This window comes from Elgaria multicarinata, chromosome 7, assembly GCF_023053635.1.
Source record: "Elgaria multicarinata webbii isolate HBS135686 ecotype San Diego chromosome 7, rElgMul1.1.pri, whole genome shotgun sequence".
In the NCBI taxonomy this organism is placed as follows: domain Eukaryota; kingdom Metazoa; phylum Chordata; class Lepidosauria; order Squamata; family Anguidae; genus Elgaria; species Elgaria multicarinata.
The window spans coordinates 60,789-86,466 of NC_086177.1; the positions used below are offsets into that span (position 1 = coordinate 60,789).

At 42.7% G+C, this 25,678-nt stretch overlaps 1 protein-coding gene across 1 annotated transcript in view; it reads right to left on the reverse strand.

Moving 5' to 3' along the window:
- The window catches only part of ALOX5 (arachidonate 5-lipoxygenase), a 148,797-nt gene that overhangs the window by 39,011 nt on the left and 84,108 nt on the right, over positions 1 to 25,678 (reverse strand). Inside the window, exons 6-7 of the mRNA XM_063130025.1 lie at positions 14,062 to 14,234; positions 3,841 to 3,987 (exon numbers count right to left, since the gene is read on the reverse strand). Of these exons, the coding sequence (XP_062986095.1) occupies positions 3,841 to 3,987; positions 14,062 to 14,234 (320 nt within the window). The remainder of the gene's footprint in view (positions 1 to 3,840; positions 3,988 to 14,061; positions 14,235 to 25,678) is intronic.

The window sequence follows — 25,678 nt, forward strand, 5'->3', positions numbered from 1 at the left end:
ACATGAAACTTGGCACGATGGTAGCTCTTAGGAAGGGCTTTAGTCATACCAAATTTGAAACAGATCCGTTCATCCATTGATTTTTTAAGGATTTTTTTAAAAAATTAGGTTTTAAAATTATTATTTTTAAAATCGTCATTTTTAAAGATAAAGTAATGAAACTTCTCACCATGATAAGATTTAGGTAGAGCTTTAGCTACACCAATTTGAAACAGTTCCGTTCATCCATTGATTTTTTAGGATTTTTTTAAAAATTGAGGTTTTAAAATTATTATTTTTAAAACTGTAATTTTTAAAAATAAAGAGCTGAAAGTTGGCACCATGATAGCTTTTAGGGAGAGCTTTAGCCATACCAAATTTGAAACAGATCTGTTCATTCATTGATTTTTAGGAATTTTTTAAAATTTGAAGATTTTTTTAATTTTTTTTTAAAAAATGTTATTTTAAAAGATAGAGAGATGAAACTTGGCACTATGATTGCTCTTAACAAGGACTTTAGCAATGCCAAATTTGAAACAGATCTGTCCATCCATTGAGTTTTAGGATTTTTTTAAAGTTTGAGGCTTTAAAATTATTTTTTAAAAATGACATTTTTAAAATAAAGAGCTGAAAGTTATCACCATGATAGCTCTTAAGGAGAGATTTAGCCATTCCAAGTTTGAAACAGATCTGTTCATCCTTTTTTTTTTTTAGGATTTTTTTTAAAAGTTTGAAGTTTTGAAATTATTTTGTTTTAAAACTGCTGGAGCCATATCTTTCAAACTCAGGTTGTCAAACCTCCTCTTTGGGGTGTTGCATATTGAGCAGTTTCAGCCCTTGGCATTAAGGGGATCTCCAGTCTTTAGGTAAGAAGTCCTGGGCAAGCAGGGCACCTTTCCTGTTGCAGATTTGGAGTGCAGGCGGGTACCTGGAGCTCAGCAGAGGCAAGGCATACACAAATCAAAATGTGGGAAAGGAGAGGTCAGTCAAAGCAGCTCACAGGGCAAAACAGAATGGGCCAGAGGACTTTTTCTCAAATTTCCACATCATGGGCAATGAAGGGTCATCTTTAGAGAAAAACTCTAACGCCAGTCGAGAGAGGGGCTGTCTTCTTTGCGGATGCCCTATTGCTGCAAATGTTGGAACCTGGCATATCATTGCTTTGCTTCGCTACCACTTCCCTTCCACTTCACTTTGTACACTTGTGAGCTAGGCTCTGACTGCACTGCTGGGATGCAAAGCAGAACATTTGAAATGCATACCAGAGAAAAATAGATAGATTTGTGGCTTTGGCTGGCAGGCATATCTCTTAGAGACAGAGTTAGACTGAAGCCACAACTCAGAGAGGGCTGTAGCTGAGCCCTGAGAGGCTGCTGTACCACACAAAGCCTTTTTAAGAGTGTCTCAGAGTCTAGTTTTGGTGCAGGCAGAGGCAGCTGGCGGTGGAGTTTTTTTAAAAACACAAGAGTCACCGGATACAACCAAGCCATAAGCTGTTGCCTTACCCCCAGCCACAGGGTACAAGTGCACTGCCTGGCTGGACCCTTGGGAGACTTTGGCAGAGAGAGAGGGGGTGGGGAATTATTTGAGGCTGGAAATGTTGGCAGGCTGGCATAAGGCAGAGAGAGGCTGAAGGCAACCCAGATGCACCTGTAGCTTGGCCCTGAGGCTGGCTTGCTACGCAGAGTGTTTTAAGAGCATCAAAGTTGTGCAAGAGGAGAGGAGGTGGAGGCAGCTGATGGCAGAGGTTTCTAAAGTATTGGGCAAAAGGCGGGATATAATAATAATAATAGTAATGATGATGATGATGATGATGTAAGAGTCACCAGACATGACCAAGCAATAACCTGCAATAAGCAATATCCCAAGCCACAAGTGTGCAGCCTAGCTGGACCATTGGGAGACTTTGGGGAAGAGAGAGAGAGAGAGAGAGAGAGAGAGAGATTGTTTGAGGCTGGAGGCTTTGGTTTGTCTGCAATGACTTAGAGTGAGAGACAACAGAGGCTCCACAGACAACCCAGAGACATTTATTGTAACTTAATCCCATGGTGCTGACATGAAACACAGGGCATTAGGAAGAGGGTCTCAGAGTTGCATGTTTATGCAGGAAGTAGACAGGAGTTCGAAGTCTGGATGTGCGAAGTGGTGCCAACACACAAGCCTTGAGAAGCTAATGTATATAAGTGAGAAGTGTGAATGGGCAAAGTAGTGTTCACTGCCACAACACCCACCCTAATGTTAGAGTAGAGAAACTTGTGACAATTATACACAAGCTTTTTTAATAAAAATGAAATTTAAAAAAGCCAGCCAGCCAGCCAGCCAGTAGTAAACCCTGTTAACAACAACAGCAGCTTGCAATGAGTGAAGATACAGTCAGAAAAGATATTTGAGGGAAGGGGAGAATGTAACACACAGAGTATAGCAAAAGCTTCAAAGTACAGCAAAACCTACAAAAGTAGGAGTGAGTGAAGTTAATTTTAGATACATTGAATCTCTCACTTGTTCTTTATTTCAGTGATTTTAACATTAAGATGTTATGTAGAACAGATTTGTCTCAAATGTGTGCTGTAAAATCAGACATGTGACCAAGGCTATGTTCGGGTGGGCACGTCCCCTTGATGCTGGACACGCCCCCTTGGGGGGCGACCATGTTGTCCTCCTTTTTGATTTCCAAAATATGGTCAACCTAGTACAAGGTGTTAATGAGCCATTCTGCGATGTACTTAATGATCTCCTTTCCTTCATCCACTTCTTTACACCCTCAAATTCAGTTTACCGGGGATTCTATCTTTTGGTTTAGCTCCCCATTCATCATAGTTAGTTTTTTAATCTGCTTCTGGTGTTTCAGCCCGTTCCTTGGCATTGTTTGCTGTTGTAGAAGTGTCATTTAGCTTAGCCACTATCTCCTCAATAGAGTCTTTCACAAATCTTATTGTGTCATTCCAGTCCTTACAGAGTAGCTTTATTTGTTCTGCTACTTTCTGACATGTTATCTACGCCATCTTTACCTGTCTTGCTAGGCCTTCCCATCTCACTGTTGTCAGAGAGGCCTCTTTTAGCTGTTCTATTTTTAAGTCAAAAAAGCTTCTAACTGACCTTCTTTAGGATTGACAGGACCCTTAGACATTCCCCAGTTCAGGATCGTGCTCTGACTTGTTTTCACCAGTTTATCTTTAGGATCTTGGATGCTTAACTGGGTGGTGAGTTTGAGCTACAGATTATTCTGCCATCTTTCTTGATAACATCACTTCCTCCCCTACTTTATTTAGCTGCTAATGGGAAAATGTAGGTAGTGAGTAAGCAATCTGAACAATATTGGGAAGGGACAGTGCAGTTGTACCTTTCAGAATAGCTTTAGATCCAGTGAGCACAGGCAGTGAACCTACAGTAAGAGGTGACAGTTCTTGAAAATGAAGTGCTAGTTCCTGCTACATAATCCAACACTAAAAATATAAAGGAACTCCAACTTTACAAAAGTGGCAGTACAAAGCTTGCACTCGGTTGTACAAAATAAGCACACAACATTTTGGTATAAGTTTTGGGAGGATACCAAACTTCAGGGTTCATGGTTAGGTTTCAAGGATAACTAAGAACCTCAACTGGATATGTCATTACTCAGAAATAGGTGGCAGCACAAAACACATGGTTTGTGGCACTAAATAGCATAACGCACACAAAATTTGGCATAGGTTTTAAGTGAATATGAGAATGCTGTTTTGCAGGGTGTTAACTATGAACCCTGATTGGATATGTCCATACAAACTAGTGGGTGGCAGCACAAAATAGTTTTGAGGAGTTACCAAATTTTAGGATTCATGATTAACAGAAATTTATTATTTTAGTGGGTAAGACATGGATTACCTGGATTGCAATAGGGACAATCTTCTTCTCTAAATTCTTATACAATAAACAGATGGGAGCAGCTAAATACTGTATTGTTCCAGGGTCTGTCTTATTGACTTCAACACCATCCAGAAGTTCATAATCCACTATGAAAATATTCCCTTGCTGAAAGAAAGGAAGACATACACAGCCTGTTTAGTTTGGTTTATTGTTCACCCTCTAGATAATGCTGGTGATTTAGCTTGTATTTTTCCTTTAATGTTTTCATATGCGTGTTTTTTTTTTAATATTTTGCTATTTTGAGAACTTATTTGAGTTAACTAGTATATTGAGTTGGATCCAGAATTAGTCGTGCTTAGTATAGACTATTGAAATCAATGGGACAATTTAATAATGTTTGAGGGAAAAGAGGGAAAAGGCACCACGAAAAGGCTACTAGCTCTGGTGCAATGAAATGTCAAAAGAAATTTCTTTATTTTTATCCAAAATATAAAAATGTTCAAAAAAACTTTCAACCAAACTTGTACAACGCTCAATGTTTCGGATCCAGAGATCCTTCATCAGGAGCTGTAAGGCATTCAAGTAATATACCGTATTTCTTCGATTGTAAGACGCCATTGATTGTAAGACGCACACTAATTTCAGCACCACCAACAGAAAAAAAGCTTTGATTCTAACAATAATAATCGCACCCGCGATTCGAAGACGCACCCTGTTTTTAGAGATGTTTATATGGGGGGAAAAGTGCGTCTTAGAATCTTAGAAATACAGTCTATATAAAGTCATATTACATTATAAACAATGTAATCCTGACAAAGGATCTCCGGATCCAAAACACTGAGCGTTGTACAAGTTTGGTTGAAAGTTTTTTTTAAACATTTTTATATTTTGGATAAAAATAAAGAAATTTCTTTTGACATTTCATAGCACCAGAGCTATTAGCCTCTTTTTCTTATAACAATTTAATAATGACCAACTTAAGTTTCAGTGGCCTGGTTCAGACATCACGCTAAACCATGCGGCTAACCACAAAATGGTTAAGGGAATGCATTAAACCATTTTGTGGTTAAGCAGCATGGCTTAGCATGTTGTCTGAACCAGGCCACTGATTCCATGATTCCAGGCATGATTAAGTCTGGATCAAACCCATTATAAAATACTCAGATAAATAAATGAACAGGAATGGTAATAGGAACTACTACACTGCCAGCCAAACTATTATATATTACATTTATGTCTTATACTTCTTTCATGCATCTCTGGGCTGCACACATTTTGGCTCAGTTCACATATGTTTCTTCATGCAGTGGGAAAACTCCACTGAACAGCTGAGCCATTCCTGCAATAAAATAAAATAAATAAATGCAGGCAGCTCTCCTAGAGTGGCATTCTCTCCTTTCGTTGCTCTTGCCAGGGAATTCTGTAGCCAGTGGGAAAAGTCAACTCAATGCAACGGGAACTCCACACAACACAACCATTGTGCAGGAACTCTCCTCTGCACAGCGTGGATATTCAGCACGGAGAGTTTTTTAAATAAACCTCCACTGTGGGGTGTTTTCCTGCAAGACAACACATTTCTCAACAGTGGTGTAAAAATTCCACAGTGGAGTTCTAAAACCACTGTTGAGAAACGTGTTGTCTGAACTGAGCCTTTATCTTAGAAATTAGGTTAGGCTTGTTGTTGGTCATCTGTAATTTCAATTCAGGTTTCCTCAAACCAAATCCAGCACTCTATCCACTACACTACATTTGTGTTATTAGCTTTTGTGTGTTAAACGTTGAAATTAAAACCACGCCTTGAATTACAACAACAACAACAACAACAACAACAATATATTTATTTATTTGTTACCCACCTCTCCCTCTGGATCGAGACGGGGTACAACACTAATAAAAACACCATAAAATGCATACAACTAATTCAAACATTTAAAACCAGTGCATCATTAAAAGCAGCACACCATTAAAAAAGGCATCTTAAAATTCAACTGGGTAGGCCTGCCAGAAGAGATCAGTCTTTATGGCTTTCTTAAATTCTGGAAGACTGTTAATTATAAGCAGAGGACACAGAAAATTAGGCAAATAGGGGACACAAATTATGAAAACAGATTTGAGCAAATTCTCTTGAACTATGTGCTTTATTCTGTTGGATTATTTATTTATTTTCCACAGAATTTGGTATTTTATTCAATTTGTTTTTGTCAGAGATTGGGAAGTAAAACTGGAATATCAGTTTGTCACCTTTGTTAGGTGAAAAGCTTCATTCAAGCATGTGACATGATAGAGTGTTTTTTATGTTAATTAGCACTGAATATTTTTGTGAACCGCCCAGGGAGCTTCTGCTATTGGGTGGCATAAAAATACAATAAATAAATATTTACAATGGCTTAGTTCAGACAACACAATAACCAATGGTGGTTTAAGTAGTCAACCGTTAGTTAAATAGTCAATGGTTGGTTATAGTGTTGTCTGTCAGATGAAAACCTCCCGGTTGACTATTTCCTCAGAATAACCAACGGAGATAACCAATGCTCTGCAGAGTTGACTATCTGCACAACGGCACAACTTGTCCAGCTACACAAGAGGCAGCTGGACAACCATCTGTCAGATATGCTTTAGGGTGGATTCCTGCATTGAGTGGGGCGGGGGGGGGGTTGGACTCGATGGCCTTATAGGCCCCTTCCAACTCTAATATTCTATGATGCTATGATTCTATGAACTGTTGATTAGCATATTGTCTGTTGAGCTCAGTGGACTATTTTGCAGGGTTGAGTGGACTATCTTGGCTGGCTACAGAGTCCCTTGGCAACAGCGACCAAAGCAACGGCTGCCACTCTAGTCCAGCCAGAAGAACTCACAATGGTTGCTGGCATAGAACCGGGAGAATTGAGGGAGGAGGGAGGGTGGGGAGAGAGGTGGGGGTTGTGTCAGTCAAATGCCAGGTTGTCTATTAGTCCACTCAATTCCAGCCCCAACCACTCCACAGTTGTGTAGGAACATGTTTTGTGGAGAGTACCCCTTCATGCCTGGTGATGCCTAGAGGTGCTGCTCACTATGCTTGTCTCTCATGCCATGCAGATGGTGATTTCCCATCTCTGTTGCAGGGCCTGCTTGGCCAAGAGTTTGCCTTGTCTTTCTTTCTCCAGAAAAGATTTGGCAAGTCAGTTTGCTAACAGTTATAAATTTCATTTCCCCTCATGACTGTTTCTTGGATTTTACTTCCTCTTTTCCAAGTCCAGACCTTGAGACAACTCTTGTAATAACTGCATAGAAGCAGGAATTAAATGAGGTGTGGCTAATGTCATAAGGAGGACAGTGACAGCAGAATTTTAACTTGTGGAATTTTTTCCAGTTTATGCATCTTTTCAAATGTACATGTGCTCTCTAAAGTTTGGACCTTGCCCCCTTTACTCTCTGGCCAGCGATTTTCCAACTTCCAGAATATGTGTTGCCTGTAGGGTTGTCTCCTTAAAGCAGCCACATTTGGATTATCAGTGCCTCTTGAAGGAAGGTATGTTGTCTCAGGCAGTTGTTAGACCCTTTTCAAGAAAGCCTCAAAGTTAAAGTCTCTCTGTCCCCCACCAATCCTGATCAAGATCACCATTTCCCTGCTGCTATTATCAATGTGGAAACAGCAGTCTCGGCTGCACTGGGATTGCAGGGGACATATCTCTCTCCACTCCAGTGACCCTGATCAAGATTAGTTTCCCAGGTGGTAATACCTCCTATCCTCTTCCTACCAAAAATAGATGGTTCTGCTGACTGCATGTTCTGTGTGAGGGTTTTTCCCCTCCTTTCTCTCTGTTCTTGTCAATACTTTCCTCAGTTTCCTGTCTGTGAATCTGAGGCAAAAATCAAGAACAAAAGCCTGAAAAACTGCAGCTTTACCTGTTATGATGAAGAGGGAATTTCACCAGGTGCTACATGCATAAAAATGACACCTGCTGAAATTCCCATTTCAATACAATACAATACAATACAAGATGCAGAAGCCCTGTCCTCCTTCTCATATGGTCAACCTAATTTTCATGCCAGTATGAAATTTTAGGTCCAACCTATCTGAACTCAGAGCAGACTGCCTGAGAACATTCCATGCTGCCTTTTTTTTAAAAAAAAAATCACCAGCACTTAGCTGGGTCAATAGCAGCCTGAGTCCAGTCTTCACTGGCAATGCTCCCCACAACCCATTAGGATATTACAATACAGATATGTGGTAGGTGTAGAAAAGAGTGAAATAAGTTATGTTGCATATTCAAGCTTATGGCATAAAAATCATAATTATTCAAATCATAATTAATATGCTTTTTGTCCAGAAGATGGTTGAAGGCTTATATTTCATTATGTCTTTGAGAAACAATTATTTATTTAATTTATTTTAAATACTTTATAGTACCTTTCAAGGCAAAGCCTCCTCAAGGCAGTTTCTATGGTCAAAATTCTAAAACAATAAAATATTAAATTAACTGAAACAGCAGCAAAAACATTTAAAATAACAGTAAAACTCCAATGTATAAAACATAAATGGGTAATGTATAAAATATAAATGAGCAAAAGGAGACATCCAGATTGTGCCCAATGGGGTTTATTCTCAGTTAAGTGTGGGTAAGGCTGCAGCCTTAGAATTAGGGATCCCCATCTTGATCTGAATGTTTCTTATTGTACAGTAGAAAATGCAGGTTGCTTACCTGTAACTGTAGTTCTTCGAGTGGTCATCTATGCATTCACACATATGGGCTTTGCACCTGCGCAGAGACCAGACCGGAACCTTCTATAGCTGAATGGAACGTTTTTGGCGGGAACCCCTCCCCCACGCTACCGCGCACGTCCATGGGGTTCCCGCCCTTACCTCAGTTTACAGGAGTCCGACATTGTGCCCCCATAAACATGAGTGTAAATAAAATAAAGTACATTCCACATATAACTGTGTCGTTTGTAAGTCTCACACCACCAAGTGGGGATGGTGGGTGGGTTGTGTGAATGCATAGATGACCACTCGAAGAACTACAGTTACAGGTAAGCAACCTGCATTTCTTCTTCGTGGTCTCTATGCATCACACATATGGGCGAGTAGCAAGCTGACATATCTTTGGAGGTGGGTTGGTGCATCATCTGAAGATCTCCGAGAGCACTGTCCTTCCAAACGAGCAGTCCTGCCTCGCACGGGTGTCCAAACTGTAGTGCTTGACAAACGTGGACGGAGTGGACCACGTTGCAGCTCTACAGACTTCTGTCAGGGGAACACCTCTGCTGAAGGCAACAGATGTTGCGACAGGTCTGGTAGAATGAGCTATCACAGGTTTCACAAGCTCTAGTTTGGAGATAGAGTAAGCAAGTTCAATTGTCTCTACAATCCAGCGTGACAGTTGCTGGCATGAAACAGGGAGTCCCTTAGAAGGCTCCCCATAACAAATAAACAATTGCTTTGTTTTCCTAAAACACTCTGTCCTAGCCTTGTAAAAGGCAAGAGCTCTCCTTACATCAAGTGTATGTAAAGAAGACTCAACTGGTGTTGTTGGATTCGGAAAGAAAGCTGGTAGAGTGATATATTGGGACAGATGAAAGGTTGACACTACCTTAGGCAAGAAGGCAGGGTCTGTGCGTAACACAACCTTATCTTTGTGAAAGATAGTGTAAGGAGCATCTATCCTGAGAGCTCTAAGCTCACTTGCACGTCTAGCAGAAGTGATCACTACTAAAAAGACAGTCTTGAATGTTAGAAGCCTAAGGTCAGATAAGGCCATGGGCTCGAAGGGCTTCTTTGTCAATGCCTGTAACACCACTGATAGGCTCCATGGTGGAACGATACTCTTTACTGTCAGTATCATATTTTTAAGCCCCTTAAAAAATGTCCTCGATGTTGGATGTACAAAAGGTGTAAAACCATCCATGCCTCGATGAAAAGACGTAATAGCCGCTAAGTGAACTCTGATGGAAGTGAGTTTGAGTCCCTGTTGATAAAGTGCCATAGGTATTTGAGAATCAATGACAAACGGCAAGATTCAGGAGCTTGATCATTTTCCAAGGCAAAAGTTTGAAATCTCTGCCACTTTGCCGCGTAAGATTTTCTCGTTGAAGGCTTTAGTGATGCCAACAATATATGGTCTACAGTTAAATCTTTGATACGAGGGGAGGAGTGGATGATATCCTCTATGCCGTCATCTTGAGGGTCGACAGGTTTGCGTGTCGAACCCTGCCCCGGTGTCGAGACAACAGTGTCAGTATCGACGGGAGTTTGATGTAATTCCCGTTCGACAGTCGAAGGGCGTGGGAGAACCACGTCTGTCGAGGCCACCACGGTGTGACAAGGATGCAGTCCGACCTGTCCGACTGGATCTGGCCAGTACCTCGTCAATAGTGGAAATGGTGGAAAGATGTAAAGGAGATTTCCTTTCCAGGTCCTGGTGAAAGCGTCTCCTAGAGAGTGCTTTCCTCTTCCTGCTCTGCTGCAGAACTTGGAACAGGCTGCGTTTTCTTCGGTAGCAAAGACATCGACAGCAGGGAGGCCCCAATACCGAAAGAGATCGTCCCTTACTTCGGTATCGAGCTCCCATTCGTGGTCGACGTGAAAAGACCTGCTGAGGGCGTCCGCGATGATGTTTTCCTTGCCTGCTACATGGATCGCCGTCAGGTGAGTATTTCTCTTTATGCACCAGTTCCAAATCCTGAGTGCCGATCGATTCAGAGGATGAGACCTTGTCCCACCTTGTCTGTTGATGTACGCCACTACCGTGGTGTTGTCCTTCGCAATCAGGACGTTTCGGCCCTCGATCATTTGTGGAAAAGTTTTTATTGCATTCTCCACCGCTAGCAGTTCTAAGTGTTTGATATGATGTTCCCTCTGGGAAATAGGCCAACGACCCTGAGCTATGAGGGAGTCGCAGTGTGCTCCCCATCCAATCAACGATGCATCCGTCGTGATCGCTACCGAAGGAGTGTTTGTTGGAACGGAACCCCTTCTAGGAGCGTCGACATCGAAAAACCACCATTTCAGAGATGCCCTTACTTGCGTCGGGATCGACAAGTAAGTTCGTCGGGCATCGTGTCGAAGATCGAATGTTCTTAAAAACCAGGCCTGCAATATTCTCATTCTGAGTCTTGCAAACCTGATGACTGCAGTTGTAGCTGCCATCAAGCCTAATAGCCTCTGAATTGTCCATGCCGAGACCTTTCTGCGGCTCTCGGTAGCGATGGCTAAATCTTGAAGGGTGCTTGCTCTGGTCGAGGGCAGGTATGCTCTCCCGTCCCGAGACGATAGGGTTACCCCTATGAAGTCCAGCTTCTGATGTGGGGTCAAGATGGATTTCTCCTCGTTGACCCACAGACCCAACGAGTCCAACAGGTTGAGGGTGGTTGAAATGTCCTTCTGAAGCGTGTCGCTGTTGTCCGCTACCAGAAGCCAATCGTCCAAATACGGGTATATGTATATTCCTTTTTGTCTTAGCTGGGCGCACACTGCCGCCATCACCTTTGTGAAGCCCCTCGGTGCCGTGGCGAAGCCGAAGGGAAGAACGGTGAACTGGTATTGAGATGTCCCGATCGAAAAACGAAGGTAAGCTTGATGCGACTTCCTGATGGAGATGTGGAAATACGCATCCTTCAGATCCACCACAGCGAACCAGATTCCTTTGTGTAGGAGGTGTAGAATAGAAGTAGCCGTTACTTTCACCCCCGAAGAAAGAGGAAGGACATCGAGCTCGATGGCATACCCCGAGTTGATGATAGTGAGCACCCAGGAGTCCGATGTTATTGACTCCCATTGATGGTAATGTGGTGCTAGGCGGTTCGCAAAGGGAGGTGGATCTGGGATAAAGGAGTCAAACCCGCTGCTTCTTAGAGAAGTCGGGCTGACGTAGGTCCCGCTAGTATCTGCCCTGGTAAGGTCGCTTCCTTTGGAGCTGTTGTTGCTGCTGCCTCTGTTGGCCTTGGTAGTAGGGCCGCTGCTGTTGTTGTTGAGGTGGCGGTCTTGTCCACCGTCTTGGCTTGTACTGGGCAGGCGGAGCAGAGAAACCCATCTTCTTGGCCGTTGTACGAGCCTTGTATATGGAGTTCAAGGTCTCGTCCGTCTTACCATTAAATAAGCCCTCGCCATCGAAAGACATGTTCTCAATCCTGGCTTTGGTGTCATGAGCCAGATTGGCGGAGCGTAGCCAAGCATGTCTCCTCAAAGACACGGCCCCCACCATCGACTTGGAATGGCAGTCAACTTGGTGTCGCACTGTCGACAATTGTTGCCTGGCTATGGCTGAAGCTTTACTTTGGAAGACTCGTGCCAGCTCTTTTTTGTCCTCTGGGAGATGTTCACATAGTGATCCTATTTTCTCCCAGAGGAAGAGCTGGTAACGTGCCATGGTAGCCTCGTAGGCTGATGCCCTGATGCCCAAAAAGGCAGAGGAGTAAATCCTCCTGCCCGAGTCATAGCCGGTGTTTTCCAAGATAATTGAGCCGTTTGCCTTAAAGGATGGCAAGTCATTGGTTGTGGACTGGAAAAACGTCATAGATTGGATCGACGACCGATTCATCCGTTTGCTGGATCCCCAGTCCTAATGCCTGAGCCATTCTAAGCATATGGTCAGAAAATCTGACCATATCGTCGGAAGGGGAAGAAGGGTCCTTGTCATGAACCTCATCTTCTGGTGAAGGCATCGATGGAGTAGCCGACAACCCCGACTCAGAATCCGATGGGTAATTATCCTCAGGCAAGGATACTGTAACCACCTGGAGATCTACATGCTCCGTCGGTACCATGGTAACCGCGGCGGCCGATGCCGATGGCTGCGTACGGTGTCGAGGCGTCGACACCGTGGACATTTGGTGGGCGGGCGGTGGAGGCAGTGGTAGATGACACACCCTCGATGTAGGCGGAAGGTGCGCATAATATTCTTCTTGAGGGTACTGATGGTCACCCTGGAAGTATCGTTGTGGGCGATATCGATCCCATTCATAATCGCCACATACTGATTGGGGATAAGAGTATTGAGAAGCTCCTTCCCATTGACGCCTTGGAGTGTGCCTTGACTAAGGCGGTAAAGGGATTAGTCCCTGAACTTCTTGCGGCCTGGCAGGCTCCCGGAAAGAGGCCGCTGAAACCGAATCCCGCAACTCGCCCTCCGATAGACTGGGAGGGTGTGTCGGTACCGTAGCCGTCGGTACCGACTGGGATCTCGATATCGAGGGAGGCCTCGGTATCGAAGCGGTCGGTATGGCAGGAGGAGTAGAGTGACTCCTAGCCGGTTCCGCCGTGTGGGATGACCCTAACGAGGGTTTTTCCGCGTCTTTCTTCTTCTTCTTCTTCTTCTTCTTCTTCTTCTTCTTCTTCTTCTTCTTCTTTTTCTCCATTTCAGAAGAAGATTTGGGAGTCCGGGCCTTTTTGGAGATTTTCCTGGCCGCGGAACTCGCCAGTGACCGTCCAGGCGTTAGGGGTATCTGAGCCCTATTAGCCGCTCTGGAATGTTCAGGCACCTCAGTGCAATGGTCATCAACGGACTTACTGGTTGCCGTTTTATCCATCGTTGTGGCGTTGGAGGCCTTGTCCGTGGCCCTGAGGGCTTTTTCCCAGAGTATAGAGCGAAGGTGGTCAGCTCTATTTTTCCTGGTTTGTATGGCCTTCACCCAAGCACAAAACACACAGCGAGTGCCCGTCAGTTGGAGGGAGCTTAACTCCGCATTTCACACATTTGCGAAATGGGGCCTTAACTGCCATACAGCTAGGCACCGCGACCGAAGTCGCTGAGGAAAATCTAACTCCTATAATATATATATATATATATATATATATATATATATTTAAGGATAGAATAGAAGAGAAACGTTAAGAAGCAAGAAATGAGCGAAAAGAGAAAAGATTTAGAGTGAAAGAAGGATTTTAAAGAGAAAAACGCTAAGAGGTTTGGTTCTATGGTCTAAGCACAATGGCGGACGACGAAGAACTGAGGTAAGGGCGGGAACCCCATGGACGTGCGCGGTAGCGTGGGGGAGGGGTTCCCACCAAAAACGTTCCACTCAGCTATAGAAGGTTCCGGTCTGGTCTCTGCGCAGGCGCAAAACCCATATGTGTGATGCATAGAGACCACGAAGAAGAACTGATTCAATAACAACTCAGTGTTCAAACTGCATGTTCTCTGCTAAGAGAGGAAAGCACTTCTCTTTCAAAGAATGTAATCTGCTTCTCCAAATTCCTGAAATACTTTTCAGCTTAAAAGTAGAATATTACTGAAATAAGTCCCCACTCTATGTTGGTACCTTTATTTCCTCTTCCAGAGTCAGATTCCTCTCCAAACTGCATTCTACCATTTCTGTGGTCACAGGAAACTTCTTTGGCAATTCTGTGCACTTTTTTATCAATACAGGATTACACCCATTCAAGAACTGGTATCCAAACATAAAATCTTCTTGCCAATGCTTCATTACGTACTCTGAAGGAAAAGTAAAATAATTTAGTTTTACATAATGTTTTCTTCCAGGGCACAAGGAGAGAGAGAACAACAAAGATTATATTAAAATTACTGTATATTAAGATAGTTAAATAAACACAAATACAAAATTCAAATATCTAAACAAGTTCAAATCTACATCTACAATCTAAATACACATCATAATAAAGGCAATTCTAAGTACTTATCTATCATATGAAAAGGAGGACAGGATTCCTATATCTTTAACAGTTGAATTGAAAAGGGAATTTCCCTTTTCAAAACAACTGTTAAAGATACAGGAGCTCTGTCCTCTTTTTCATGTGGTCATCCTAATCTATCATCTATAAAAAGCAGAACACTGCTATTGTTGTTTTAATAATAAGACCTTAATAAAAATTACATGTGATTATTGAGTATGTCATTTAAATATAAGATTGTCTGCAGTGTTCTGCAAATTCTATTATAAAGAAAGAAAAGATCTATATGATCAAGAATACAAGTAACTGAGCCAGACAGGACTAAAATGGTGATACCCAATCCTATACACCAGATACACCAGCTGGGGAGCCTTAGGATATGGAGGAAATCCTGATATGCTGACCTATGTCCAGATATAGCTCTCGACATATAGTGATCATACCACTACACCTACCCACAGCCGTATCTGCCCTGCTGCAACTCTACCTGTGGAAAAGTGAAAGTGGGGTGAAGATATAGGTGTGACAGCAGAGGAATGAACATATACTAAATTCTATGCTCCTTCAGAACCCAATCCTGCCCCTCATGAATCATTAAATGGCTGCTGTGAGAATAATAAAGGGGTGGGACATGTTTGACACCTTGAGCTCCTTGGAAGGATGGTGGGATATAAATAAAATAAATATAATACTAAAAATTGTTATTAAAGAGAACTTTGCACAAAAACCCAGCCTCTGAACACATATAAGAGCACATTGATAATGCATGTCTGCTCAGAGTCACTGTAAACATTGTTAAGGCCAGGATTCTGTTTTTGTTTTTTGTTTTATTAGAGTGACCATATGAAAAGGAGGACAGGGCTCCTGTATCTTTAACAGTTGCATAGAAAAGGGAATTTCAGCAGGTGTCATTTGTATGCATATCGCGCCTGGTGAAATTTCCTCTTCATCACAACAGTTAAAGTGCAGGAGCTATACTGCAGCTATACTGTGACCAGATTTAAAAGTGGTCAGGGCACCTGCAGCTTTAACTGTTGTGATGAAGAGGAAATTTCACCAGGTTCTCCATATATACAAATGACACCTGCTGAAATTCCCTTTTCATTACAACTGTTAAAGATACAGGAGCCCTGTCCTCCTTTTCATATGGTCACCCTATTTTTATCAAATCAGGCACTTTTGTTTAAAAGTATCGAACTTGTTGATATGGATCCACCCACACATTTATTTTTGTTTTGAAATAAATGTTCTCTGAGGAAAGGCAGGAGGGCAGTCAATATCCCCTCCTATGAGCTAGGCGGTTGGGACAGCTACTGATCTGCTCCTCCCCAGATGGTTCCTCTTCCAATTTCCCAGACCTGACCTGCCTAACAGGCAGGTAGCAGTACATCAGTTACACTCTGCTGATTTGGAAGTCAGTAATCTCCTGTATTAAAAACACACAAAAACTTTCCTTTTTGTTTCAGGTTCCTGAAACAAATCAAATCAAGTTAGGGACATGATTTCCTCAGGGTTCAGGAGAGGTGTCTACTAATTCAAGAGAGTAAATTAAGGGTGTGAGAGCCTTAATATAGAATCATAGAATCATAGAATAGCAGAGTTGGAAGGTGCCTACAAGGCCATCGAGTCCAACACCCTGCTCAATGCAGGAATCCACCCTAAAGCATCCCCGACAGATGCTTGTCCAGCTGCCTCTTGAAGGCCTCTAGTGTTGGGAGAGCACACAACCTCCCTAGGTAACTATGATTCCATTGTCGCACTAACAGTCAGGAAGTTTTTCCTGATGTCCAGCTGGAATCTGGCTTCCTTTAACTTGAGTCCATTATTCCGTGTCCTGCACTCTGGGAGGATCGAGAAGAGATCCTGGCCCTCCTCTGTGTGACAACCTTTTAAGTATTTGAAGAGTGCTATCATGTCTCCCCTCAATCTTCTCTTCTCCAGGCTAAACATGCCCAGTTCTTTCAGTCTCTCTTCATAGGGCTTTGTTTCCAGACACCTGATCATCCTGGTTGCCCTCCTCTGAACACGCTCCAGCTTGTCTGCGTCCTTCTTGAATTGTGGAGCCCAGAACTGGACGCAATACTCTAGATGAGGCCTAACCAGGGCCGAATAAAGAGGAACCAGTACCTCACGTGATTTGGAAGCTATACTTCTATTAATGCAGCCCAAAATAGCATTTTCCTTTCTTGCAGTCATATTGCACTGTTGGCTCATATTCAGCTTGCAATCTACAACAATTCCAAGATCCTTCTCATTTGTAGTATTGCTGAGCCAAGTATCCCCCATCTTGTAACTGTGCCTTTGGTTTCTATTTCCTAAATGTAGAACTTGGCATTTATCCCTATTAAATTTCATTCTGTTGTTTTCAGCCCAGCACTCCAGCCTATCAAGATCACTTTGAAGTTTGTTTCTGTCTTCCAAAATCCCACCCAATTTTGTGTCATCTGCAAATTTGATCAGCGTTCCCTGCACCTCCTCGTCCAAATCATTAATAAAAATGTTGAAGAGCACTGGGCCCAGGACTGAGCCCTGTGGTACCCCACTCATTGCCTCTCCCCAGTTTGAGAAGGTTCCATTGATAAGTACTCTTTGAGTCCGATTCTGTAGCCAACTGTGAATCCACCTAATAGTTGTTCCATCTAGCCCACTTTTAGCTAGTTTGTTAATCAGAATGTCATGTGGTACTTTGTTAAAAGCTTTGCTGAAGTCAAGTTATATGACATCCACAGCGTTACCACGGTCCACAAGGGAGGTTACCTTATCAAAAAATGAGATCAAATTTGTCTGACAGGACTTGTTCTTGACAAATCCATGTTGGCTTCTAGTGATCACCGCATTGATTTCAAGGCGTTTACAGATTGACTTCTTTATAATCTGCTCCAGAATTTTCCCAGGGATGGATGTCAGACTGACTGGTCTGTAGTTCCCAGGTTCCTCCTTTTTGCCCTTTTTGAAGATAGGGACAACGTTAGCCCTCCTCCAGTCGTCCGGCACCTCATCCATCTTCCATGATTTTGCAAAGATAATAGACAAAGGTTCTGAGAGTTCTTCTGCTAGCTCCTTCATTACTCTAGGATGCAGTTCATCGGGCCCTGGAGATTTGAACTCATTCAAGGAAATTAGGTGTTCTTTGACCATTTGTTTATCAATCTCAAACTGTAATCCTGCCCCCTCAACTTCTGCTTCACTTTTTCCAGGGGGGTCATAGACCCGCTTTTGGGAGAAGACCGAGGCAAAGTAGGAATTGAGCACTTCAGTCTTTTCTTTGTCATCTGTTATCAATTTGCCATCTTCATTAAGCAGTTGAACCACCATTTATTTCCTCTGTCTTTTACTACTCACATATCTGAAGAAAGCCTTTTTATTACCTTTAGCATCCCTCGCTAATCTCAGCTCATTCTGAGCTTTAGCCTTCCTGATGCCATTTCGGCACTTCTGCGCCACTTGTCTGTACTCTTCTTTTGTAGCCTGGCCTTCCTTCCACTTCCTATATGTATCCCTTTTTGTTTTCAGGTCATCTCTAAGCTTTTTGTGGAGCCACATTGGTTTCCTCTGTTGTCTTCTATCTTTTCTCCTTGTTGAAATTGTTTGTAACTGTGCCTTTAAAATTTCCTTTTTTAAATACTCCCACCCATCCTGCACTCCTTTTCTCATTAGGCTCATTTGCCATGGGACCTTACTTATCATAGTTCTGAGTTTATTAAAATCAGCTTTCCTAAAATCCAGAGTACGTGTATGGCTACGCTCGACTTTTGTCTCCTTCATAATCAAGAATTCAAGTATGACGTGGTCACTTTCCCTCAGAGTTCCTGTAACTGCCACTTTATCCACTAAGTCATCCCTATTGGTCAATAACAAGTCAAGGATTGCTGATCCTCTAGTTCCTTCCACCACTTTCTGTAGGAGAAAGTTATCACCCACACATGTCAGGAATTTCTTGGAAGGGCCACTTTTGGCAGTATTGGTCTCCCAACAGATATCAGGGTAATTGAAGTGCAGCACAATCATTCATACTGGCTGTAGGTGGCAGCAGTGAAATAGTTGCAACTCACCAAGCACAAGGAGGAGCCCCAGTGAGAGAACATCAAGAAAAAAAGAAGTGAAGCAGACATACAAGTTAAACACCTGTGCAAATTTAGCAACAGGGTAAGGAGACCAGGGCAGTCAACAATTACCTGGCTACTGCTAACAAATTACTTAGTTCACCAGGTAAACAAACCCAATAATAACAAAAAGAAGCAGCTATGGAGATAGAAAGCTGGTAGGATTGTGGGAGCTAACCAGTTTATTGCACTGAGTGTCACATGTATTACCATCTGCCTGTTGAACAGACGTCATGGGTTCAATGTAAGCAAGCGTAAAGTGATGCACATTGGGGCAAAAAATTTCAACTTCAAGTATAACCTGATGGGATCTGAGCTAGTGGTGACCAACCAAGAAAAAGATCTTGGGGTTGCGGTGGACAGCTTGATGAAAGTATCAACCCTGTGTGCATCCTCTATAAAGAAAGCAAACTGAATTTTAGGCATTATTAGAAAAAGAACTGAGAATGAAACTGCCGACATCATATTGCCTTTATACAAATCTATGGTGCAACCACACTTCAAATACTGTGTACAGTTCTGGTCACTGTACCTAAAAAATGTTATTGTAGAGCTGGGAAAAGTGCAGAAAAGAGAACCTAAAATGATCAAGGAGCTGGAGCATCTCCCCTATGAGGGAAAGTTATAACAGCTGGGATTGTTTAACTTGGAAAAAAGAGGGTAAGGGGAGACATGATGGAGGTGTGCAAAATTATGCATGGTGTGGAGAATGTGGATAGGGGGACATTTTTCTCCCTCTCTCATAATGCTAGAACCTGGGGTCATCCCATGATGATGATTGGTGGGAGGTTCAGGACAGATAAACTATGCATCTTCACACAACACATTGTTAAACTATGGAATTCACTAGATAGGTGGCTGGTTGGCCACTTTAAACAAGAGTGCTCGACTAGATGAACCCTTGGTCTGATCCAGCATGGCTTTTATGTTCTTTTTTTCTCATGTATGTGCCCGGTTTAATGGTCCTCAGGGAACAAGCTGACCTGGAGAAGCTGAGAAAGACAGAGAGCTTTGTGGACAAGATCTTCAGGGAGCTCATAGTGGCATCCCAATACCTCAGTGACAGCTCCTCTACTGTCATGGAGAATGTGGGTCTTGGGGAAGGAGAACATAATTCTGAGGAAGAAGGAAGGGATCTATTTCCTGGAAGACAAATATCCTCTCCACTGGAAAGTGGGGACTTGTTATAGTGGGAGATTAAAGACATAGACAGCTGGGATTCCAATAGGGCATGTAGACCTCATTGAAATTGCCTGCCTTGCAGATATCATGCATAGTGTAGGTAGCCTGGTAGTGCTGGAGTGGAGTCAGTGGTCATGATACATGTTGGTACCAATGATGTGGAGAAATATAGCCATGAGGTCCTGTAAGCCAAATTTAGGTTGCTAGGTAGGAGGTTGAAAACCATAACCTGCAAAGTAGCTTTCTCTGAAATGGTACCTTTCATTCATGCAGGGTCAGCTAGGCAGTTGCAAAATAGTCTCAGTGCATGGATGAGACAGTGATGTAAGGAGAAAGAGCTTAGATTTGTTAGACATTTGTTTGGGACAAGCCAGACATGTACAAAAGGGACAGGTTCTGTCTGAACCAGAACGGAACGAGACTGCTAGCACTTAGCGTAAAAAATGTTGTAGAGCAGCTTTTAAACTGAATACTGGGGGAAAGTTGCCAGCAGCTGGGAAGCATCCAGTTCAGGTTAAATCTTCCCTAGGGGATAACAGTGAAAATATTTCCAGTTACCAATAAGAGAAGATATAGATACAGTGGACATAACAGAAATCTAATGGAGTGGAGAGAACCAGTGGGATATAATCATCTCTGTATACAAACTCTATAGGAAGGTCAGGGAAGGACATATTGGTGGTGCGGGAGGTGTGTTGCTCTGTACATCAATAAAGGCATAGGGTCAAATAAATTAGAAATCTTAAATAAGCAGACTTTTTCACAGAAAAGCAGTGGGTGACAATATCGGGCCTCAGATGCAATTTAGTACTGGGGACATACTATCATCCCCCTGGTCGAAACCTTCAGCGTAATCTCAAATTGGGAATGAAAACACGAAGACATCCAATTGAACTGATGTAGCAATGTGTGACTTCAATTATCCTCACATTAGCTGAATAAATGCATGTTCTAGTCATGTCAAACAGGTAAAATTACTCAATATTCTAAATAACTGGGCCCCAGAGCAGAGCTGACTTTTGACTTATGCTGCTGCTGCTGCTGCTGAGATGTGAAATACTGATCACAGTGTTATCAAATTGTATCTAATCTCCAGGCATCTATTCCTGCTTTGATGAAATTGATTAATATTTTTGATGATCTGTCCGATTATTCAATTAATTGGTCAAGGTCTTAATTGATGCCAATTTGAGGGAGCATATTTCCTATGTGTTGGCTAATGGTCAATTTTGAGGGTGCCTTGATTTTATTACCTATATGGGAATACTCATTCCCAGAGATATTGATTAAAATACATTTGAATAAGCTGATTAGTGAGATTGCACAAAATATAGATAAATGGACACCATTAAAGTTGAGTTTGTGATGTAAAGTCAACACACTTAAGATGAACATTATATCTCAAATTCTCTATGTAATGCATTGAGCAGGGGTTTGGACTCGATGGCCTTGTAGGCCCCTTCCAACTCTGCTATTCTATGATTCTATGTGTGGGATTCCTTCACTTATACCTGGCAAATACTTTTAACAACTTAATGCTTTGTTTCGTAAATTCTTCTGGGCTTCTTACTCACCCTGAATAGCTTTGAAACAGATGCAGCTTCCAGTTAAAGGAAGTGGATTTGTTTCCAGACCTTGCTTTGTACCATCGGGCCTATCTATTGGCTTGTTGGTCTCCAGTTTGCTTAGATTTGCCACCCTAGTCAGTTCTGGAATCCTTACGGTTAGAACCTCTTCCAAAATGGATGGGACTCAGTCCTCGATATATTAGAATAAATAACCCCCTCTTACAATCTTGGCTGCTAGAGAGGTGTAACATATAGTTTCAGGTCAATTAGTTCAATCTATTCTCTCATGCAAAATTGACTGTGGGGAAATCCAATTTTAAGAATTGGAAAAAAGTGTTCTTTTGAAGGACATGGATGGATAAGATTATTTTTAGTTTGTAGCAATTAATAGGCCCAGACAATGAGTTTTTGTCATTTTCTGATTTACATGCTGAATATAATTTACTTAGAATCATAGAATAGTAGAGTTGGAAGGGGCCTATAAGGCCATCAAGTCCCGCTTAATGCAGGAATCTACTTTAAAGCATACCTGAAAGATGGCTGTCCAGCTGCAACTTGAAGGCTTCTAGTGTAATTGGTTCCATCGTCATATTGCTTTAACGACCTTACTAGGTAATTTGTTCCATCGTCATATTGCTCTAACAGTCAGGAAGTTTTTCCTGATGTCCAGACGGAATCTAGCGTTCCTGTAACTTGAGCCCATTATTCCATGTTCAGCACTCTGGGATGATCGAGAAGAGATTCTGGCCCTTCTCTGCATGACAGCCTTTCAAGTATTTGAAAAGTGCTATCATGTCTCCCCTCAATCTTCTTTTCTCAAGGCTAAACATGCCCAGTTATTTCAGTCTCTCCTCACAGGGCTTTATTTCTAGACCCCTGATCATCCTTGTTGCCCTCCTCTGAACAACCCCCCCCCCCCAGCTTGTCTGCATCTTTCTTAAAGTGTGGTACCCAGAACTGGATGAGGCCTATCCAGGGAATCAGTACATTGCACAATTTGGAAGTTAAACTTCTATTACTTCCAAAGTAGGGATGTGCGCCGCTCCGTTACAGATCCCTGGATCCAAAGCAGAGCGGGCCGATCTGGACTTCCAAAGCCCGATTCCGGAATGGAGCAGGGGAGATCCAGATCGGCTCGAAGCGGTTCGGAACGGTCCGAACTGATTCGGACCATTCCGAAGCTTTGGAACAAGGTCAGTGGGGAAGGGAGCTTACCTGTCTCCCCCTTCCACCGCCACTGCGGTCCGTGTGGCGACGGCGGCAGAGCCAGGTAAGTGGGGAAGGGGGAGGGGGCTTACCTGGCTCAGTTGCAGTCCAGGCAGTGGCTTCAAATGCGGGCGAGGCCTAAGGCTGGAAACAGGCTGCGGCCTGTTTCTGGCCTGAGTCCTGGGCCACAGTTGAAGCCGCTGCCCAGGCCATGATGGAGCCAGATAAGTGGGGAGGAGGGGGGCTTATCTGGTGCTGTTGCCACCGTAGTCTGTGCGGCGATGGCGGTGTAGCCAGGTAAGGGGGGAGTGGGGCTTATTCGGCCCGCATTTTGTCCCCCCTTCCCTGCCTCTGCTGTATGCCGCAGAGGCAAGTAACTGGGGAAGGGGGGCAAAATGGGGGCTGAATATTGATCTGGACCTCCGGATCTGGTTCGGAGCGGATCAGGGGAGGTTCAGATCGACCCGAAGCAGTTCGGGTAGGGGGTGCACAGCCCTATTCCAAACCCTTTTCAATAAGGGTTTGTCTAACTTACATAACATGCTTCCTTAATTCATACATTTTGGCAATGCATTTATTCATACATTTTGGCAATGCATCATACATTTTAGTTGTCCCCTTTTGGGAGGATGTTATAATAAGGATAAACTTCGTACTGAAATAATCTTTAATATGGAACGATGTACAAGTCCTCCTAAACTACTGGCTTCTTGGAAGTTAACACGTGGTCAGCACAAATGGATTTTGAGAGCCTTTATGACAGCTATTATCACATTGGAAGGACAAATGCTCACCTCTCATATTGGAATGGATTGAGGACTTAATGCTATCAACATTTGAATGGGCATTATATAGGAGCGACTTTCGATTGGATAAATACATGGATATTTGGTCTGCTTTTCTTGAAACCTATGCATAACTCTCCCCCCACTTTCTTCAAATGAACGATACACCTGATGGAAAAAATGATATTCCTATATACGTAATGTTTCTTTGTTTTTCTTTTTCATGATATATTTTTTGTTTTGTTTTGTTAATATCCACAATAAAGATTTTTTTAAAAAAATGTCTTTTTAATAAGGCATTATCTAATGCTGGCAAATGCTTTTTTTAAACATATGTTTTGGCAATATTCAGTAGTTGCTTCATTTGGGAGGTGGTTATTATAGGGATACATTTTGTTCTGGAACAGTCTTTAATATTTGCTGATGTACATGTTCTTTGAAATTATTTATCTACTTTATGGAAATTAACAAATGGTCAGCTAAAAGACTGTCAAAAGACTGACCTTTACAGCCTTAAACTGTTTGGAATCAAATTATTTGAAGGACTGTCTGCCTGCCCTTTAATAACAGCAACAGAGGCCCCTTTAAAAGCAGTTAGGTGAGCAGGAGGCTGTACTGTACTGAAGCGCTGGGGCCAGGCTGGACACTTGCCCCCTTTTGTCGGGCATACTTAGGTCTCAGGAAGTAGCCGCCACCAGGATTTTCTGTGTCCCTGCAGAATGTGAAAACTACAACTCCCAGCATGCCTTTTGCTGAGGTGCTCAACTTTTCAAATGAGAGTCATGCCACTGAGGCTCATGGGAAGTGAAGTCTGCTGTACTGCGCAAGCGGTGCCCATACGTAGGCCATGAGGGAGCTGGCCGGTTGACTGACTGACAGTTAGCTTGATTGTTGTCATTGGCAATGGGCCGGAGCTACACCGTCCTTCCCTCCTGCTCCTGATGGTGCCTAGTGACCTTGGCAGCCAGCCCCAGGTGCTCTCCCTTCAGGCCTAGGATGGCAAGCTACTTCCAGATGATGGCCACCAAAGCCTGGTAAGTCTTCCCTCCCACTCAAGGCATGCTGGGAGTTGTAGGCATAGAGCTCCGGCTATTGGGCGGTATAGAAATGTAATAAACAAATAAATAAATAAATAGGCATAAGCCTAGGTCTCTGAATAATGTATTAATCTTTGAACACCATCTGAGGTGAGGTGGGAGACAACTGGAGAGCAGATCTTCTTAGTTGTGGCACCCTGCTTATATATTTCTTTTTCCCAGGCAGGCTTGCCTAGTGTCGTGTTTCTCAAAACCTCCTCCCTTCTTGGGAGACAATAATGAGGCCTGCTAAGTAATCCACAAAGCTTTATTTAAGAAATAAATACCTCTTCCCACCTGAAGAGAGTCTAATCTCTTGGCAAAAATATGCAAACTAAGTGAGACAACTGTCCTTTCAAGAAGAATGGAAAGCCTTTTCCCAAGAAGCATTAATTTCAGAGAGACTAGTTCTGAGGCGGCTTCTGACGCGATGCAAGCCAGGCCGACTTTCTCTCACCTTCCTTTCGCTCTGCCCTTTTTAGTCTGCGGTGTACTCTAGGATCGGCTAACCTGTCTGTTCTTCCTGCTTTTTATTATTATGCTGCTTTGCCAGATTCATGTTGCCAGATTGCTACTTTTCAGTCAATAACAACACTGACAAGATGCCAATATCAACATCAAGATGCATCAAAAAGGAAGTTTCACAGGAAAAAGAATCAGGCTATTAGCATTTCCTGTTCTTAGTAACTTGCTTAGAAATATTGTCCTATTTATATTTGTTTTGCAGAACTTCTGCCCTATTTTTATTGAGTGGACTATAGCGTCAAATACTTGTACTTTCTTCCAGCACGCCTCTGGACTATAACTTCCTACATTGTTGTGTCCTCATAAAGTCAGTGGATCTTGGTTCCAGGTAAATCCATTAAAGATTCACATGCCAAAAAGTTTAAAAGAGCAGACCTTTCCACTTAAAATAGTTTACACAGTACTATCAACAGCAATATTTAGAACTGATCAAAAGAACATAATAAACATTACTGATCACACAGTTCCTCTTATAATTACAAAATCATCATCATCATCTCTTTTCTCACTCATGGCGGTTTTTCTAGATGGACATGATGGGCTTTGCCAAATCATGCTGTCTTTTACTGATTCAGGAATTTCCTGACTATTGAGCATGTTTTAAGTATGACTACTTTCCAGATGTTGGTGTGGATGTATTTTGGAAGGCCCAATTTCTGAAGGTTTTCTATACAGTTTTTTGATGTGATGTCGGTGACTGATGTGACTAATGGAATACTTATGACCTTTTCCTGTTGCCATAGTTCTTTGACCTCCATGGCAAGTGGTGTACATTTTTCTCTCTTTTCTTCTTCCTTTTCTA